Source organism: Vespa mandarinia, chromosome 5 (genome assembly GCF_050613455.1).
Source record: "Vespa mandarinia isolate Hongniang chromosome 5, ASM5061345v1, whole genome shotgun sequence".
NCBI lineage: Eukaryota > Metazoa > Arthropoda > Insecta > Hymenoptera > Vespidae > Vespa > Vespa mandarinia.
The window spans coordinates 9654496-9675625 of NC_140814.1; the positions used below are offsets into that span (position 1 = coordinate 9654496).

The following is a 21130-nucleotide window of genomic DNA, read 5'->3' on the forward strand; positions in this document are numbered from 1 at the left end:
AGAAAGAGAATAAGAAAGCAAGAAGAAAAAGGAAGAGATTTCGTGTCCGTTAACGCTCAAAGAGTTAATTTAATTAAGAAGGAACGCTATTCCGAAGGAAAACATTAAAGAAAAAGTGAGTTTAACATCGTTCCTTAAGACTCCATTCTAATTGGTTCACCTAAACTTCACATCGATCTTCCCTCAGAGAGAGAGAGAGAGAGGGGGTGGTATACAGGAAGGACACGATAGCCCGATGAAATGTATGTCCTTGTTTTTTTCGAAAAATAAGTCGCTTCTATCGCTAAAGAATGTTTCGTTCGAGTACGACGCTTGACGTCGGATCGACGCATGCGTTTTTCCAACAGCGCTTTTACCCTTCGAGGAATTATCTTGGCCGTGAATCGGCCAGTCTTCAACGAACATCCTGAGTTCGACCGTGACATCGGCAGAGATACAGATTCTCTCGCGAGTGATCCTCGTGATCGGGCTTATGATCGAACATCGATCGGCAGTGTTGAAGGTACATATATTTGAGGAAAAAAAAAAATTTGGTTTTATGTGCAAGCATAATTATAGGACGATAATTATTGGGATTGATCGTAAATTGGAAATGAATAAATTAAAAAAGAAAAAAAAAAAAAAAGAAAAAAAAAAGAAAAGAAAAAAGAAAGAAAAAAAGTAAAAGAAAAAGAAAAAGAGATAAGTCATTGATAGTTACGTGAGCTTTTGTCTGTCTGTCTGTCTGTGTGTGTGTGTGTGTGTGTGTGTGTGTAAAATATATTGTATTAAAACATATCGATCTACAAATAGTTCTTTTTCTTTTTTTTTTTTTAGTTTTTTTTTCTTTTCTTTTCTTTTTTTCTCTATAGTTTTTCTTCTTTAATTTTCTTATCATTAATTGAATCGATTTTATGTGTTATTTCATTTCACTAAATTTTTTCTTCCTTCTTTTTTTCTTTTACATTTTCATAATATTCTCCTTCATCCTTTCGCTTATGTAATAAAATTCATAATGTCTGTACTATTGTTCGATTAAATGCCATTACTTTCTTCTTTTTCTCTTATTCTTCTCCTTCGCAGCATCACATGGACATTAAACCAGCAAACTTATCGAGACATCTATCGAACAAAATTCTTCAATGGGAAAACTCCCGAAGGTTATCCCTTAACGACTAAGGATCGACGTAAGGAATTGGAAAGGAATTAGAAGAAGCGCGTGACCGAGTTTTCAGGAGCGAGCGCAAAATTCCTTAAGAATTTTCCGAAATCGGATACGTGTTCGATCTCGTGTCTCACGTTGAAAATTAAAGTAAACGGAGTCACGTTCGTATACGTACTATTAAAAACGTGATATCGTATGAGAAGAGCTTTATCTCTTTCTCTTTCTCTCATTTATTCTTTATACGATTTTTTTCTTTTTTTCTTTTTTTTTCTTTTCTTTTTTTTCTTTTTTTTTTTCTTTTTTTTTATTAAAATTCAAAATGATGGAACTACGATATATCGTAAATATAAGCTGATAATGAAAGTTTTACGAAAATCATGATATTGATTAGCAAAGATCACATTTTATGATTCATAAAATTTTCCATCATTTTCGAAAAATTCCAATTGTAACGAGTAAAAATGTCTCGATCTTCTTTTTCTTCTTCTTCTTTTCTTTTTTCTTTTTTTTGGTTTTTCTCCCTCTGAACCCTAAAACGTTCCAGACGAATATTAGCACGAATCGGGAATAATTTCAAGGACGATTCGTTAACGTTTGGCAAATTTCGAATCACGATGTACTCGAGGAGGACGTCCGAGAAAAATTCCATTCGCGTTTGAGCTCCATAAAAAGATTTTTGTTTAATCGAGCGACGAAGCGAGTGGAGCGTGTGCGTGCGTTTCCTTGGCTCAATAATCGAGATGGATAGAAGAGAGGAAAGATGGATCGATGGATGGATAAATGGATAAAGAAGGCACATGTGATACGAATTTTCTCAAATTCTTATTTTCGATCATCCGATCGTTTAAAAATTTATGAGAAAATGATATTGGTGTGTAAAAACAAACGTGATAGGATATTCAACAATGTGATCGAAGGATCTAGAAGGTTACACGTGTTAGAAAAAAAAATGACTCGATGTAACCTGTGAAGAGATAAAAATAGAGAGAGAGAGAGAGAGAGAGAGAGAGAGAGAGAGAGAGAGAGAGAGAGAGAAATAGACAAATAGAGTACAAAAGGGATGATGAGAGTGGTGGGAAAAGGGAAGAGTGGGGATCGGAAGGAAGGATGCTCGGAGCCAGTTATGGTGGCGAACGAAGCCGAATGGTGTTGGTGGGGTCGAAAGGTGGCGCAGTCATTTATGGTCGCACCGTGTAAGCTCGCACACCTGCGATCGGATATCGGAAGGAGTAACGAAAGTACGCCGACATTGTGCTGTCGCTGAACATCTTTGGATTTAAATAGGATTTGAAACGAAGAAAAAGTATCTTCGAACGTTAAAAGAAAATGAAGGAAATAAATATATTGTGAAATTAATATTAATATTAATTATTCGATGACAAATGCATAGAAAGATGTTCTCTTTTTTTTTTTTTTATCTTGAAGAGGAATAGAGATACGATGAGAAAGTGTCGAAGATCTACGAGAACAAGGACATAGGATTTCGATAAAATAATGAAAGAGAATAAAATAATAATAAAATAATATAATATAAAGATAGGAGATTGATATTGAAGAGTTACGAGGAGATTCTTTTTTTTATGCTGTTATTAATAATATGTCGTGAAAAGCAAAGGATATACAAGATGAGTTCTTTGCGAAGAACGACGAATCAGTCGACCAGAGAGGGTGCTACTTCGAGACGGCACGCTCTATCGGGGGTTAGTACCAAGAGCGTAAGGAATCTTCTTCACAGTGGTACCGCACCTGGTTCACCTCTTCGTTTGAGATCCAAGTATGAGCTAAGGAGCATCAGCTTCGAGGGTAGCAAGGTCTTACCATGGACCACCAGGTTCGTTAATTATGTCAATTAATTATTATCATCTTAGAATTTTAATGCACTTCGTTGTATCCCTTCATTCATCGCATGATCATAACACAATTATTTCGTCTCTTATTTTATATATAAAAGAAAGAATAAAAAATAATTTGCTCGCTAGCTCGATCTGATACGAACTGATGTTCTACTTTTCCTTATTTCAATTTTTATATTTATCGAGACAATTAATGAGATAAAAACATAAGTTTAAATCGTAAGATCAAACTATAAATATAGGTACGTACATAAAAGAAATATTGTAATTTTTATACGCATATTCGATAAAAAAAAAAAAAAAAGAAAAGAAAGTATCATAAGATTTGGTCTACGATACGTAATACGTAAGAAACAAATCTTCTCAAGTCCATGAAACGGAAAGTCTGTAAGGATAAACGTACGTGCGTGTGTATATATGTATGTATATATGTATGCATGTATGTTTGTATGTATGTATGTATGTATGTATGTATGTGTGTATGTATGTATGTATGTATGTATGTATGTATGTATGTATGTATGTATGTAAATAAGTCGTAAGCCGATCGACCGAGTGAAAACGTCGAGTAGTCGCGTCTCTGATAATTGGCTTAACGAATCGCCGTTAGAACCGACGCGCGTTAATTAGTTTAAAACACGAGCGCGGATTCGAGATACAACGAGAGTCGTGTCACAAACGTGTGGCAACCCTATCGGTGCAAGAAAAAAAAGAAAAAAAAAAAAAAAAAAAAAAAGAAAAAAGAAAAGAAGAGGGGGAAAAAAAAAGGAAAGATAAAGAGTAAGAACAGTCCTTTTATAACGAACTGCTCGATCATATCGCTGTTCTTTCTTTTTGTATTCACAAACGAATGACAAAGAAGGAAAGAATAAACTCGTGGATAACCAAACACGTGTCTACGTACGTTCATGTACGTTCTGTCACATTACCTCTCCCTCTCTCTTTCTTTCTTTCTCTCTCTCTCTCTCTCTCTCTCTGTGCGTACGCGTGTGCATGTATGTGTGTGAGAGTGTATTTATGTGCACTTTTGCGTAAAGTGTATACGCACGAACGTCATCAGGCTGCCTAGTATGTCAGGTTCGTCTGCCTTTTACTCCTCCCACGGACATTGCCTTTATTGTTTATACCGACGTTATTTATTGCACCTTGCCTATGTTGATAAAAAGGGGAACGATGTGACTCTTTATTAAAAGGAAACTTGAAGTCGGTGCAATTTATTCCGATGTTCTAAAGAAAAGAGAGATGGAGAGATTATTAACGTGGAAAGTATTGTTATATATATATATATATATATATATATATATATATATTTATATGTATATATGTATATATATTTATATATATATATGTATATATATTTATATATATATATATATATATATTTATATAAAATACACACACGCACACGTATATATATTTGAAAGTGACGTAATATATATATATATTTGCATAAATATATATATATATATAAAATTCATACATACGCACATGTATATATATTTAAAAGTGATGTAATATATATATATATATATATATATATATATATATATATATATATATATTTAATCATTTATATGATTTTTCTTTTTTTTCCCCCTCTCTTTTTGTAATCCTATACGAACGTTTATCTTCGTTTCGACAAAACTTTCAAATCGTATTTTGTAGCATTTCGAACAGAAGCATAACATAGATATTTTCGGTCTATCGAATACCGTTTACAGGAAAAACAGACACTTGTCAGATATAACGAGTACGTGGCCCGTAACGATCGAGGTAATAGCAACTACCTACTCTCTCTCTCTCTCTCTCTCTCTCTCGCTCTTTGTGTGTGCCTCTATCTTTTTCTCTCTATATCTATGCGATAAAGCAGTATGCATCGGAGAATTTATCCCACGGGATACAACCTATTATTATGACGAGATGTATCTATATCAAGGGAGTAGGCGAATTTGCAAATATAGTAAGTGAAGATGAGATCGCGGGGATGGTATCGAATTTTATTCAATCCGATCCGATCCAATCCGATCCGATCTTGTCGATGGAAGAACGAAGGAAATTAAGTTATCGGTACATTTCCTTTTTAAACTAAAATAGAAAACTTCCAATTGCGACTGGATTGTGTCCAAGAACGTTCGCTATCATTAACGTACACCACCTAACTCTCTTATCGTTCTCGATGATTCATGGATCATTCTATTTTCGACGATGATCGTCACGAACGATAAACATGCGATAACTGTCTTTTTTTTTTTTTTATCTTTTTCTTCTTCTTCTTCTACTTCTACTTCTATTTCCCTTTTTCTTTTTTCATTCTATCCAATTTACCTGCGAAGGATCTTTTAAACGAATCTATTGGAATAATAATTGACAAAATATTCGATTTGTTTAGCATTTTATCAGAGTAAGCTGTGATAAGCCTCTTGTAAAGCTTGTGCGAATAAATGCGTTTCGATGAGTGTAATCAAATTAACCTAGGGGGAAAGAAAAAGCGATACACCCTCGGCGTACAGTAGTATCATGAACCACCCCATTATCGGACGTGCGACCATGGCAATTCTCGAGGATAGAGAGTGAGAGAGAAAGAGTGAGTGGGAGAAGGGGGGTGGGGGATCGACAACAGCTTCGCTTACGATGGCAAGTGGCCCCCGAGCGCGCACGATATCGGATTTTAGTGCTTCGCTCTTTATAATTAACCTTTTTGCTATCGGACTGGCTCGAGTCTCGGCTGACGCTCTTTTGTGCTCCGTGGATCGATCTCGATCACGCTCGACCGAGTGGAAGTCGACCGCGGCATCTCGAATACACATACTCTCCCTCCCTCCCTCCCTCCCTCCCTTCCTTCCTCCTCCTCTTCTCTCTCTCTCTCTCCTTCTCTTGAGTGTGAGATCACGTTAAAGGGAGAAGAAGAGAAGTATTAGAGAGAGAAAGAGAATTAGATGGAAGAGTGAGGGTATTGCTCAGCTACCGAGAAAGAGAGAGAGAGAGAGAGAAAGAGAGAGAGAGATAAAGAGAGAAAGAGATAGAAAGAGAGAAAGAGAGAGAGAAGTGTTGGCAAGCAGGGTTACCTTGTGTTATGACCATGAGAGAAAAAAATAGTGAGATAGAGATAGATAAATCGAGAAAAATAGAAAGAGAAAGAGAGAGAGAGAGAGAGAAAGAGAAAGAACTCGAGCGTTTCCGATGACTTTATCACGCGAGTAGAATATTGTGAATTACGTCATAGCGATAGACCACATTCAAAAGCATCTACCCCTTTTTCTCTGTATATACATATATAGGTATATTGATTTTGTCGTTGTTCATAACATGTTCATACCTGTAGCCTGTAGAGCCTAGTTGCTTGCTTGTTAACTAGCCGCGGGGCCAATCCTGAAAACTCAACCAAAATCCATCATCGGGACCAAACCATCGGAACTGACGCCAACGTCATCAACTTTCTTCGATGGTACCCTCCGGTGACGATCCTCCATTTTCCTACTTTCATGCCTCCAAACGTGATCATAAGAGAGTTTAGATCATTTTTTGATATCTTTCTCGACGGTATTCAATTTTATATATATATATATATATGTCCTTATAACCACGTGAATTATACGATTAATTTAAAAATCATTAGATTGTTAATTGTATTGTCCTTGTTAATACAACAAAGATAAAAGTTTTCGTTCTATTGATAAAGGTCGATAGAAAGTTTATTATTGTACTCGCGGCTTTGTCGAACCATTGACGTCAAACTCGACACGGCTGGTTTTATTCGATTATGCGAATAATGGATAGACATACTCCCCGAACCGACATCAAATTGATTCCAAGAAGTTTTGCCGTTAAGTTAGTCATTGGTTAAAAGTAAAAGATATCAAAGAAAAACATCGTCATTTTATTAAAAGATAACGATTTCACGGTGTCCGGTTTACGTATATGTATATTTATATGTATAAACGTAATATATATATATATATATATTTATGCAAATGACGTAATGCTTTAATATTTCGAGCAAGGCCATTATTGCGGTCACGCGGACTGACTATTATTCTACGATATATTTATACGTTAAAACGCAAAATCCTATCGAATTAATTAATTAAAATAACATCGGATTCTCGATAATCGACGATAATTAATTCGAATTTGTGATCGATCCTTAAGAGACAATTTTTTTGGAAACAATTGCCCAATCGGTAAGATAGCTCTCTGTAAATTGCCGATAAAAGCGATAATACAATTCTTAAGCTTATCGATGCTATAAAACGTTTCAAATCGATTCGAATTTAACTTTCGTTAGAACGTCAGATTTTACGATCGTTACTGTGGAAAAACAACTTCGTACGAGAAGAAACGTTTTTCATCGTGCGTATTCTAATTTGGTCGATTGAGTTGATAGAACGCTTATCGAGAGTCGATAAACGCTGTCACGTTGGTAGGATCGATTAAAAATGCGGAAACGTCGGTATGTCCTTGGTATATCTAATAATTCTAAAAGTAATAAACTTATATAAATATGTTCGATTTAATAACTTGAATATATATATATATATATATATATATATATTCATATATAAATTATTGAGTATATATATACATATGTATATATGGGCGTGTGTGTATATATATATATATATATATATATATATATGTATACATACACATATATATACATACTCATTTACGTATTTATTGAGTAGTTCTATAAATAAAAAAAGGGTACTTGTTAATAACGAAACATGTAAATCATAGAATACTTTTATAATGATCGTTCTATCGGCAAAGGTCGAGAATCCTATTGAGAATTTCGTTCAATCACACTAATGAATTAATTAATAAATCTCAATGAATACGTGAAACCGAATAGAGTTTTCAATAAATCATAAATTCCAAAATATTATTTTTTTTCCTATGATCGATTAGAAAAAAAAATAAAATATACGATATACAAGTAAAAGAAATGGATATTTACAAAAATAGAAAAAAAAAAAAAGGGAAAGATGAGAGAGAAAAAGTGAGTGAGAGAGAGAGAGAGAGAGAGAAAAGAGGGAGAGAGAGAGGGAGAAAAAGAGAGAGAAAGGTGTCTGATCTCTCTGCAGCGAGGGTCCTCGGCGCCAACGAAAATGCGGGTCACCGTCCGCCGGTGTGCAAAACTCGACGCCTGCGTGTCGCGTACGGAGGGCGCGTCGATATGCTTTTTGGGAGTGATCCTGTAGGAAGAAGGTAAAAAGTCAAAGAAGGGATAAAAGAAAGAGATTTAGAATCTAATAAGAATTGAAAATTAAATTTATTCTATTATTTGACAGAATCAAATAGAGAAGAATAAATGGGCTAGTCGGTCGCCGGGGGGAAAAACGCAAGTGACGAGTGTCGAACGCGGGACTTTTCGTGTTCGGGGGTGGGAAGGTGAGAGAGATAGAGATAAAGAGAGAGAGAGAGAGAGAGAGAGAGAGAGAGAGAGAAAGAGAGAGAGTGAGAGAGAAAATAGGAAAGGAGAGAGGAGTTGCTCGACGATACGGCGCCAGTCGACGAGTCGCCGTCGTGTAACAGCGAACGGATCTTTGTCCTCTCGCGAGTAAACCTCCAAGTATGTGCAAAACACGTTAAACTTTAACAAGAAAACAGAAAATATATACCATATCGTATATATATATATATATATCGTATATATAAATATATATATATATATATATATATATATACTTATAGATATAAAAAGAAAAAGAGAGAGAGAGAGAGAGAGAGACGAGTGTACCATGCATTTATACTCTCGACGTTGTTAGTGCACAGCGAGGGGTTGAAAGTCGTGCCCGTCGAGAGGAAAGGTCGCTCGACGAGACTCCACGAAAAGGGGTTGACAGTCGTGTGAGAGACAAGTGAAAGCTCACTTGCTACTGCGTGAGAAAGAGAGAAAGAGAGAGAGAGAGAGAGAAAGAGAGGGAGAGAGAGAGAGGGGGAGGGAGGGAGGGAGGGAGAAAGAGGACCTGAAAGTCCTGTAAGTGTTTAAGGAAGAAACGTGAAAGATCATTACCAATAGTTTTCTCAGGGGGTAAGTTATCTATTTTTTTCTTTTCTTTTTTTTTTTTTTCTTGTTGATTTTATTGATAATAAACATGAGACACTAAAGTGTTTATATTACATCCTATATGTAAATTATCGTTTAACGATAATCGTTTTTGTCAATTCGAAATCTTTAAGAAAGATCAGAGATAGAAAGTTCTTCGAACACAAGAGAGATAGTTCGTTGATCCTGAATCTTTTTTCTCTCTGTTTCTCTATCTGTCTGCCCCGTCTCTCTCTCTCCCTCTCACTCTCACTCTCTCCCTCTCTCTCTCTCTCTCTCTCTATCTATCTATCTCTCTATCTATCTATCTATCTCTGACGATTATTATTTCAACTTCTACCGAGACAGATAGGATAAAGCGTGATATTGAAAGGAGCGCTCTAACGTTGCTCCCAGGATTAATGAAAGAAAAGAGAAGGGTTGCGTCTCTCACGGGCACTCGCATTCTCAGACTCGTCTCTTTCGAGTCGTCTCGATTGCTTTGATGTTGAGTGGAGACGAGGGGGTCAACAGAAGGCTCCTTTTAAATTCTACGATTCGGCAAGGATAGAAATGAAAAGTCGATCCACGTTAATTTATCCTCCTCGTCGCCGATTCAAAGTTCGTCCAGTTTGAATTCTCCTTTGAATTTCCATTGGTATATATATATATATATATATATATATATATCCATAAAAGGAAAACGTTTTTAAAAGTTCGAGATCCTTTTTTGAAATTTTTTTTTTATATATCGTGAGCTTTGAAAGAATATAAAAGAGAGAGAGAGAGAGAGAGAGAGAGAGAGAGAGAGAGAGAGAAAAGTTGAGGACAAGAATAGCGACGATGGATAGCAAGAGCGACGAGGAATCGGCACCAACTTCGACCGAATTGGACGCAATGAAACGTAGAAACAGATCCAGATCTGTCTGCGTACCTTTATTATCATCATCTCAACTAAGACATCTTCATCGGAGGGCCAGTCATCACGCGTACGTTATTTCACGTATTTTAACAAGATACGCCTTTTATAAATTTGTTATATGCGACATGTAAATAATCGTACGAATTCAATACCGATCAATCGTTTTCTCTCTCTTTGTGTATAGTTATTTTTAATTTACAATTACATCGATGGAAAAATAATCGCGTCTTTTTTGTCGTATCGAATAAAACGATAAAACTTGCGATTATTTTTCGCACCAATTCAATCCGCAAATTTCTATATGCATTGATTGTAACGTGACTGCGCAAAAAAAAAAAAGAAAGAAGAAAAGAAAAGAAAAGAAAAGAAAAGAAAAGAAAAGAAAAGAAAAGAAAAAAAAATAGGATTCAAGTAATTTTCTAAAACTAATATCTATTATCCAACGACAACGAAGGATTGTCAATCGAAGGAAATATTGATTTTGAATATCGTCGATCGATTATTAATTGAATATAATCATGAAACTTATGTTTTTATCCGAAAGGAGGAAGTTTTAGAAGGAAGTAGGAAGTTAGTCGATATCCTTTCGCAAAAGCGATAAAATCAATTGAACCTCGAATCTTCCGGGTAGTTGTGTTGTATCTATTAGGTACTTTGTATTCGGCTAGGTAGGTACATATCGGGTACCTTTGCATTCGAGCGAGTCGACCTCGACGCGCCTTCCTCATTAACCTACATATTCACATCGCGAAAAACGACGAATATAAGATAGTAGATGTTTTATCACGAAGTTTATCGTTGAGAAAAGAGGAAAAGAAAAGGGGCTAGAGGGGGAAGAGTGGGGAAGGGGGTAGTGGGTGAAAAAGATTCGAAAGATTGTGAATTGGACGAGAAATAAGAATGTAAAGAGTTAAAGACGATTTCCCGAATATTCCCTTTTTCATTTTTATTTTCTTGATGGTTGATAATTTAACGCGTCATTGAATGGCGAAAAATTTGTCTTGAGAACCTCCATTCGAGTATTCCTTTCTATTCCCTCTTTCTTTCTTTCTTTCTTTCTTTCTTTTTATTCATTCTTATAGATTTTGTCGCACTTAGACAATGAAACGGTATCGTGTTTTAGATCCACGACCGATGCGATATCGAGGAGAGGTGTCCTGTCGAGACGATGCTATGGAAGCGTCGAGATGGTAAGAGAAGACTTTACGAGTACGTTTATATATACAAGTAGATATAAATGTATGTATATATCTCTCTGTGTGCGTCTGTCTGTTTGTGTGCGTCTATCTGTGTACGTGTGGATATACGTGTTTGTGCATGTGAATACAGAAAGACGTTCGGTTATGTTCCTATTGCAAATAGGTCAAATCGTCGTGTTCCACTTTGGAGAACGACCACTTTCGAATACGAGAGTGGTTCGCGACGATAAACGACAAAATCTTATGTGTGATAGAATCGTAGAAACGAAGACGATGTTAGACGTCTTCCTGTTTGTCGCGGTTCCATCGAATGGAAACTTTTTATCCTTCGTAAATTTCGAAGAAGAAGAATTCCGACGATTCTTCCAATGAGAAACGTCGTAACGTGATTTTTCCTATTAACACCTTTCGTTCGCCGAATGTTCACCATTTTTGTTTTTTTTTTCTTTTTGTTCTTTTTTTTTTTATCTACCTTCCGTATCCGCCATGGAATATTATCACGAGTATTATTCTTCTTTTTCTTTTTCTTTTTCTTTTTCTTACTCGTTCGCCCTTAATCTTTTTTCTTTCTTTTTCTTTTTTTTTTCTTTTTTTTGTTTCTTTGTCTTTCTTTCTTTCTTTTTTTTTTAATCGAGCATGCATCGTCCTCGTTACGCGACAACGTTCACTCCTGTTGGCAGGTAAAAAGCGTCATTTCCGGTGTAACAGAATCGAGTTAACAGAACTCGAACAATCGCAGCATTGCCTCGTGTTTCGTCGATCGAAATTTTCATCGATCAATCGAGCGACGTCACTAGAATCGTTTCTATGTTTTTGTCAAACTGGAACAATGATTTTTTTTTCTTCTTTTCTTTCGTTTGTTTGTCGATTACTCGAGTAATAGAGACGAGGAATATAGATCTGGAACATCTCTCATTTTTTTTTCTTTTTTTTTTTTTTTAGTTGCCACAAATCGAACAGGACGGCTCCGACAATGGGAGAAGATTTCGAGTGGAGAACGGAGATTCTCCTGGCGAAAAAGAGGAAGTAAAGCTGATCGATATTTCTTCTCTTTCTATTCTATCTATCTATCTATCTATCTATCTTTCTGTTTCAATTTTTCATCGTATTTTTCACTTTTCACTTCAAGAGAAAGTAATACATATCGCCCATATTTATGATCCCATCGTCCTTCTCTGTTCTACAGATGTTCGGATCTCCGAATATACCGATATTGGAAAATCCCGAGTACCAAACACGTTGGTACTTTAAATACTTTCTAGGAAAGCGTGAGTACGATATCTTCGTTCGTTCGTTCGTTCGTTCGTTCGTTCGTTCATTCGTTCGTACGTACGTTCGGTTCGGTTCGGTTCGTTCTTTTTCAGTCTTTTTTTTTTTTTCCTTTTTATCTCATCAACCGCAGATAATGTTCAAAACCACGCGCTCATGTTCATCCTCAGTGAAAGCTCAGACACGCCGCTCCTATCGTACGCGCCAAAGTTTATACGCTTAACGGGTATAAATATTGGTAGAGAGTGAGATAAAAGCGTACCGAGCTTGTGCCAATAGCGTCGATATACTCGTTAATGGAGGACCGCGATTACGAGCTGTGTGGATCGATAATTAAGACGAATGTTGTTCTATTATAAAAATCAAAAAAAAAAAAAAAAAAAAAGAAAAGAAATATTAGTGCGAGCACGTGAACATTTTTACTGAACTTACTCGTTATGGATTTGGTACGAATATGAAAAAAAAAGAACTAAAAAAAAAAAAAAAAAATAAAGAAAAAGAAAAAGAAAACACGAGAAAAAAAGATCCAACCAACGTGGCGCAATTTTGTTAACGAAAAAAAAAAAAAAACAACGAACAAAATCGTTTAAGCTTTTATTTGTTTATTTATTTTTTTTTTTTTTGATCTTTCCTTTACACCATAATCCTCCCGAATCGTAATCATCCTTGTTATAGTGCATCAAAATTACGTGGCATCGGATCATGAAAGGAATCCACTCTTTCTCTCAGTGGTGATGAGCGAGGGTGGCGATCAATGCGTATCGCATTACAGAGTTATTTTATGGAGACGAACGGTGAGTAAAGTAAAATAAACTTTCTCGATCGTATTACACAAATAAGGGTGTAATTAACATCGTGTAAATATTTTTTTTATTTTATCTTTAACTTTCTTTCATCTTCTCCTTTTTTTTTCTCTTCATCTTTTGTTTTCCCCTCGTAATTACACGCCTTATATCAAATAATCGATGCAAGTAAACATGAAAAGAAAAAAAAAAAAAGAAAATTACAACCATTGCGTTTTAATCCAGGGCGCTCAAAAGATATCTCTGCCATTTTCGGCAAACAAGACGATGACCATCAGGCAAATCCTGAGGTAAATATTTTTTACTTAATTGGGGAAAAAGCGAGAAAAACAATTACCACGATACTAGTTATTATTTATTGTCGTTGTAAAACTAGACGCTCGATTTGCATTTTCTCCAGCAACTTCTTCGGCCTGGAAAAACTCGACAAGGCACCACGCGAAGTTTTGTCCCCTGAGATACAAAAGGTGCGTGTACATCTTGAAACTTTAACTACTTCAACAAGTTACTTTAATTTTAACCACGACCCAAGAGATTTTCCAGTACTTTTGATATTGAAAAAGTATAATGAACGAATATCTTTGAAATTTATATAAAAATATTAAAAGAATCCCTTATCTGAAATCTTTGTATGTAACAAACCAATTGAAACGTTATTATTTTTATGAATAATCGATATTGTTCCGGATAATATGGGAATACAACATACTTCGTCCATATTTATAATCTCAAACATCTTTCGTCATTTTCCTTGTTTTCCAAAGGTCAACTTTAACGTGTATATCTTTATTACACGCGATCTCTCTGCAGACGATGACGATATGAAAAAAATGAATTATACATGTATGTACGTTAGTGTTGCATACCAAAGGGGCTTTAAAAAAATTTCTCCCTGATAGATGGCACTCGCAACTTTAATTATTGACATGTTGTAGAGTGATGCATATTTTCAGGCGTAATACTTGGGAACAATTATAGAAAATTTGACGAATATGCGTGATCATTTTTTCTCAACAATATTAAATGAAACATTATTAAACGGAACGACATATTTCGAAGTATTTTCGTAGCTATAAAAATCTATTACGATCTTTTCTTTCTTTCTTTTTTTTGTTTTTCTTTTATATATATATATATACATATATATATATATATATTTAATATATATATATATATATTTAACGATAAAACTCCTCGAAAGAACGATTTATTTAGGATTTACTATTACTGGAAGAACAAGAAGGATCCGTCAACTTCAAGTTCGGTGTTATATACGCGAAGGAGGGTCAGACAACCGACGACGAGATGTTATCGAACGGTAAGACGAAGAAAAATTAAGAGTTGCCGCTCGGCGTTGGTATATTTTTGTTTAAGTAGATAGAAACAGAAACGATGATCAAAGGAGGACACGTTCGACCCACGGGTCGTGTCTTTATTGTTCGCAGAAAGTGGCAGCCCCGGTTTCGAGAAGTTCCTCGATATTCTCGGTGAGAAGATACGACTCAGAGGTTGGGACAAGTACCGAGGCGGCCTGGATGTTAAAGGTACACTTACGATTGTATGCCATCGCTATATATTATATAAGGAAGAAAGATAAAAATAGCTTGTCTTTAAAATTTAATCACATCGATATTATCTCAAATCGAAAGAAAAGAAAAAAAAAGAAAATATACATATATATATATATGTGTATATTTAATTAATATATATTTAAAAGCATTTTATTTTGTGTACAGGTGACATGACCGGAAGAGAAAGCGTTTATACGATATATGCTGGTCACGAAGTGATGTACCACGTCAGCACAATGCTTCCTTATTCGAAGGACAATCCGCAGCAACTCGAGAGAAAAAGGCATATTGGTAATGATATCGTCAACATCATTTATACGGATGATCCAGCAGCCGTGGATAGTTTCAATCCTAATTGCATAAGGAGTCAATTCACTCGTAAGTTCTCAATTCTATTTAAAAAAAAAAAAAAAGAAAAAAAAAAAGGGAAAAGAAAAAGCCAAAGATTTTCTATTATTTTCCTTTTTGATTTCTCTCCTCTTTACTCTTTTTTTTTTTTAGACGTATTTGCTATGGTATCAGCGTTAGGACTCCTTAAAGGTTGGCGAGTTGCCATTTATTGCGACGAAACGGTTCCTCTTTTTGGTCCAAGTCTTCCGTGTCCACCAATATTCGACGATCCTTATCACTTGCGAGAATTCCTTCTAGTCAAACTTATCAATGGCGAGAAAGCAACTTTTAATACGCCAACCTTTTCTAGAAAAAGAGAAAGAACTCTGGATGCTCTATTGCGTGATATGTATCAGGAACATGCGCAAGATGGCAAGAGCAACGTGAGTCTTCAGCGTGATCTTCTGTTAAACGTACATATCCGTTAATTTTAGAATAAATTTTTGTACATACTTTTAATCTAATAATATGAGAAAGTAAAAAAAAAAATATATGTATATATATATAATATATTCGAATTATTTTTTAAATACACAATTTCTTGTGATACGCATAGGATAATCGATCATTTATCGTTTCACAGAGCATGTTGAATCGTCGTGCATTTTCTGACGTTGTTGAAGCACCTGGTCGACGACGAGAAGAAACTCGATCTGTAGAAATGGTTCGCGTTGGTCAGGCTGTTAAATTAGAAGCGATAGTTCGCGGTCTGGCACCAACTTCTCTAGCCACAGTTGGCCCGTTGAAACCAAGACCTTGGGAACCGAGATGTATTTATCCAGATTTCCCTCACGTCGTAATTTGCGGTGACGTTTGGTCGGAGAATAGGATGATACTTGCGACGGAAAATGGAACTTTTCTGGTCGAAGGTAAAGTTTTTCGTTTTGTTCTCTGAAAAAAAAAAAAAAAAAAGAAAAAAAAAAGAAGAAAAAAAGGATTTAATTCTAACGTTAGATAAACAAAAAAATGATTTTCTTTCCCCCAGAGGGTCTATCTCACAGAATGATTTTCGATGAGTCAGTTCAAATCAAACAACTCGACGTGGTAGAGCAACACGGTATTCTTCTCTTTCGCGGAATCGATAAAGGCAAAGAAAGCGTATACGTTTTTCGTTTGCGTGAATTCGATTACGATTCGGCTTTGAGTGGAAAAACATACAAATTCCCGGAATTCTTTAACAATCGTGACGATGAAGACGAAGGAGACGAGCACGACGAAGAAACGGAAGAGAACGGTGAGAACGAGGATGATTATAAGGATGGCGAGATCGAGGAAGAAGATTCCGAGACGATTTATCGAGAAAATTTTAAATTCAAATCATCTTTACGTTCTCGAACACGGACACACCTTCGACCACCCGCGGTTAGAAGTCGAGCGCATATTAAGGATAGAAAATTGGCTCGTACTCGTGGTTGCCATCTCTACAGTATCACCAGGCAAGGTGGCTCGCACTTGCGAATGGTATTCTTTAATCTTTCGAAGAAAATCTAATATAACCACAGTGGATACGAAGACTCGTATTTATATATATATATATATATATATATATATATAATGTAAATAATTACGATAATTATCCATGTATAACACGGGTATTTCATGTTTTATTAATATCTCTTATACAAGTTATATATGTTATACAATTTCAATGTTATTACTGTAATGGTATTTCTTTCAAACGATGCAATCTAAAGTCCTAAGACATATTCCTGTGTCAGAAGAAAATAACGGAGATAATGTGAAAATTAATAATGTGAATAATTTAAATAGAACATTTGTCTTTATCATATTTTACGAACACAATTTTTTTTATCTTATTATAGGTACTCGTGTTATACGAGTAATTAATATATAATTGACAAATTTCGATGAAACGATTCGAAAGTGATTAGAAAAAAAAAAAAAAAAAAGAAAAAAGTCTTACGTAACCACTGCGAATGTTATTGTTTTTAATAAAAATTTCATTGAAATCTAATCGTAAAAAGCTTGCTCGTAGTGTGCGGCCGTTGGACGACGTTTGACGGTCCTCCAATGGAAACATAATGCAGCTTGGACAGCTTGGTGCTCTTCCGCAGACACCGACACGATCGAAGGTTTCTTATTGCTCAAAGAATTTACTGCTAGCGAAAGCCCAATCCTTATTACGATGATAGAGAGCACCGAGATCGGGAACGAATGGATGCTGTGTTGCGGTGCACGCCATCATTATGAACTCTTCACGGCGTCCGGAAGTTCACGAATAGTTCACGTCGAAACGAACAAACCGCACATAGTCGCAGCGATCGATCTGCGCGAGGACGAGGAACCAGAACTATTGCTCTGTTATAACAGTGAGTTCATTCGATTTAAATATATATTTTATACAATTCTATTCCAATGTAATATTCCACAATAATATGCTAATAATCGTTTTAATCGAATTATTAAGTAATTCAAGTAATTCGAATTAATCCAATTAAATGATTTGATTCGATCGAATGAATTCTTCATTATTCACAGATATGTGTCACTTTCAAAAGTGCTCGGAAGAAAGTACTGCTCCTACGGACTTTGATTTCAAATGGAATTCAGTGCCAATTGCGATAGGTCAGAATTCAAATTCTCTATATAATTTTAATTATAATCGATTTTTAATATTAACCAAATTACGTTTCTTTGTTCTCCTTAGCTTGTGCTTTTCCTTACGTGATAGCGTTCACCGCTGACACAATGGAAATTCGTTTGATAATAAATGGAAATCTTGTACATACAATCGCCATGCCGAATCTTTGTTTGATAACTTCGAAAAGAGATATATTTTTTGCCACAACCGCACCGGAGTTTCTATCTGGTAAATGCGAACGTATTCGTCTTGATTCGAAACCTACTGACAAAGAGGAACAAGCAAGTAGTCCACCACCAACAACGCAATCTTCCTCCTCCTCTCGATCAAACTCACAAAGTAAGTTATTTTACGTCATCGAAACCATAATACTGCAATTCTAACTTATCAAAAGATATTCTTTGTATTTGTTTTCTATTGTTTTTATTGCAGATAATCATAGCGATTGGAAACCAATAAGAATCTATAGAATACCATTACAAACTCTCTCGCGAAATATAACGTCAAATTGTAGCCAAAGATGTCCGAGTCCAGTGGAACCAGAAATTGTTTCTGCCTCGTTGACGAGCGGGGAAAATAATTTTTTGAGCGTGGATTCACCAAGAATCTTAAGCAGATCTTGCAATAGCAGCCCGACACCACCAAGTGTCGCTGAAGATCTGATTCCTACTGTGTGTAGAAAATAGAAAAAAAAATGAGAGAGAGAGAGAGAGAGCGAGAGAGAATGAGAGAAAGAGAGAATGAGAGAAAAATGGAGACAAAGAGACACGTTAACTTTCTCCTAAACTAATTCATAATTGTGTTGCCATTTTTTATTGGATTCGTACTCCATAGTGCGGATGGATAGTAGGTACCTGACGTTCGTGCCTCTACAGGATTAAGATTTAACACAAGCAAACGCACGATCCTGTCGTTGCTATGCTTCGCGATATAAAGGCATTTAGTACGTGTATGATCGATCGTTACTCACGATCTCTATTTTCCTCCCCCTTTTTTTTTTTTTTTGTTTTTCTGTCGTCGAAATTTTTGGATCGATCTAAATTTATAGAAGAAAAATATTCGGCCTAGAAATTTCTATGTCAATGCTCGATCGATAAATCAAGATTTCAAGTGTCATCTAGCGGTGATTCTCTCGTACTAACTTTGCGAATAATTCTCTGACGATACGATAGACGACATCGATCAAAACGAGTACGAAAATGAATGAGAATTTCTAATTTGGGGCATCGATATTTTTGACGTACGATCTATCTGACGTGTACTCGATGTCTTTCTTGCCTCCTTGATACGTATTCTACATAGATAGATGCATACCTTATCTACTATATGACAGACATACAGGAGGAAAGGTCGATAACATTGTGGCTCATCGTAGAGGTTAGGGGTGAGCAAATGCCAAGAACCGAGGAGTATGAAATACGCAAAGGAATGGTCGTTTTGCCGTATCTTCCGAGAGCATAATAGCTTATCTAATATTGATTAACAATAAATTGTTTTTAAATTCTCAACGAGAGACGATACCAAAGCACAATCTCGATTTTTTGATAATACGCGGAAATGGATATTGCATATGAAGGATCTTTTTTTTTTCTCGATATCTTCTTTTTTTTTTGTATTTACAAGTATGCATGCTTTTTCTTATGATCGCGTATATAAGTTACGAAGGAAGATTTGCGAGCGTGTTCACTCTCCTAATCGTTTCGATCGAACCGATGACACTGTACGCAGCAGCGAGCATGGTCGCGACAATGGCGTAGAATTAAAAATGATTTTGTCGAAGTACTCTTTTGTTTCTTCTTCTTCTTCTTCTTCTTTTCTTTTCTTTTCTTTTTTTGTTTTGTTTTTCGTTTTTATTTTTTTTAATTCTTTCTTTTGTTCTTCCGTTGTTGAATATTGTCGAGCCGATGGCAATTTTGTTTGCGAGCCATTGTTGCAGTAGGTAGATGAACGAGACGAATACACGAGGTGTACGGTCATGATTATCGATTATTCACGGTATAACCAGCTTGTTCTGGGGGCTGTGACGCATTCGCGATCGAATTTCACCGATCGTAGCACAACGCCGCTACATGCGTGAAGTTCTGCAGACGATGTAATTCTGCATACTCTTCCTTCCTTCCTTCCTTCCTTCGACGAGAAAGAGAGAGCGAGAGAGAGAGAGAGAGAGAGAGAGAGAGAGGCAGAATTTAACGTGTGTGTGTGTATGTGTGTGTGTGTATATACGAAAGCATGAAATAAAGTGTACCTTATCGTTGCAATGTTTGCACCAAAAACTTACACTCAAGTGACTTTCATTTTCTTGTTTCGTTATTCTTGTTTCGTAGGGAATCCCAAGACGATAAGATGTTTAAAGAAAATCCTATGAATGGCAATTACTGTCAAGCGAAGTCAGAGTAAAATGCTTTGGCGACCCCGGTCAGTCTAGATCATTGAACCGCAATAATTTACCTTTACCCGACTTCTGTTCGACACGAGTTTGTCACGATTGGTAGTAAACTCTTCTCCATGGAAATGAATCATCGAATATAAATGATTTTTTTTTTTCTCTATTTTCCTCATAAATAATATCTAGGTCATAGGTAATGGATGTTTAACTAAAATCCATGTAAAAATTGAATGCAGCATCCAGGTCCCTCGATGGGATTCCTAAATCATTCGAGAAAGGGGTAAGAGGGAGAGAAGGGAGGGCAAATAGACCCCATGCTCCATGCAGATGCACGATTTAAATGCAAAGTGGATACGGAGAGTTTCGCCATGGGTCTGCTGGTTGATCATAAATTTGGAAGTCGCGCAGCACGGAGTCATTGGCCGAGTCTGTACACCGTAGGGCAAATTTCATGCCGGCGAAATTTCCCGTCTACACGACTTGAGAGAAAGAGAGAGATAAAGAGAGAGGGAGAGAGAGAGAGAGAGAGAGAGAGAGGAGTTGGAGAAAAAACTTTCCTTCGTCTTCTTTTCTGCATCATTTCGCGATCGATCGATCATAAAGTCCTCGTTTTGCGTTCAAGCATGATCCCAGGAACGAGCTACGATCGACCAATGATTTTTACTTATTTATCGCTATATATATATATATATATATACATAGCGACGAGTATTATTTCGTACGCTTTCGAGAAGGAGAAATACAGACGAGTTAAATATCGTAATAGGTAAGAAAACGAACGTGAAGGAGCAGCGAGAACGTGGCAATCATCTTCGAAAAGACCGAAAACGTTTCAACGAAGGTTGCCACGGAGAACGATTTCGTTCGCAGGTGTGACTTTGGTGGTGGCCGCGTAAGAGCGTGGAACAAATTTCTCGCCGTCATGGCGGCCAGTGACGGTAGTAGTGGCAGTGGTAGTAGTGG

General features: G+C 36.1%; 1 protein-coding gene across 6 annotated transcripts; it reads left to right on the forward strand.

The window, feature by feature from the left end:
- Positions 1-1587: 1587 nt before the first annotated feature.
- LOC118448422 (GTPase-activating Rap/Ran-GAP domain-like protein 3) lies at positions 1588-20454 on the forward strand. Of its 6 annotated transcripts, none has more exons than XM_035881650.2 (18): positions 1588-2975; positions 11071-11137; positions 12089-12172; positions 12333-12414; positions 13091-13209; positions 13444-13508; positions 13619-13685; positions 14434-14536; positions 14664-14762; positions 14955-15167; positions 15291-15592; positions 15763-16048; positions 16165-16640; positions 17176-17509; positions 17679-17765; positions 17848-18120; positions 18214-20269; positions 20354-20454. In XM_035881650.2, the coding sequence occupies exons 1-17, from the start codon at positions 2725-2727 to the stop codon at positions 18465-18467; spliced, it is 3162 nt and encodes a 1053-aa protein (XP_035737543.1). In that variant the 5' UTR covers positions 1588-2724; the 3' UTR covers positions 18468-20269; positions 20354-20454. The 6 variants fall into 6 exon arrangements, with proteins under 6 accessions (XP_035737543.1, XP_035737545.1, XP_085513377.1 ...); XM_035881652.2 differs by having other exon boundaries at positions 1589-2975; positions 15291-15562; positions 20354-20453; XM_085657251.1 differs by lacking the exon at positions 1588-2975 and adding an exon at positions 8521-8569 and having other exon boundaries at positions 20354-20452.
- Positions 20455-21130: the final 676 nt, after the last annotated feature.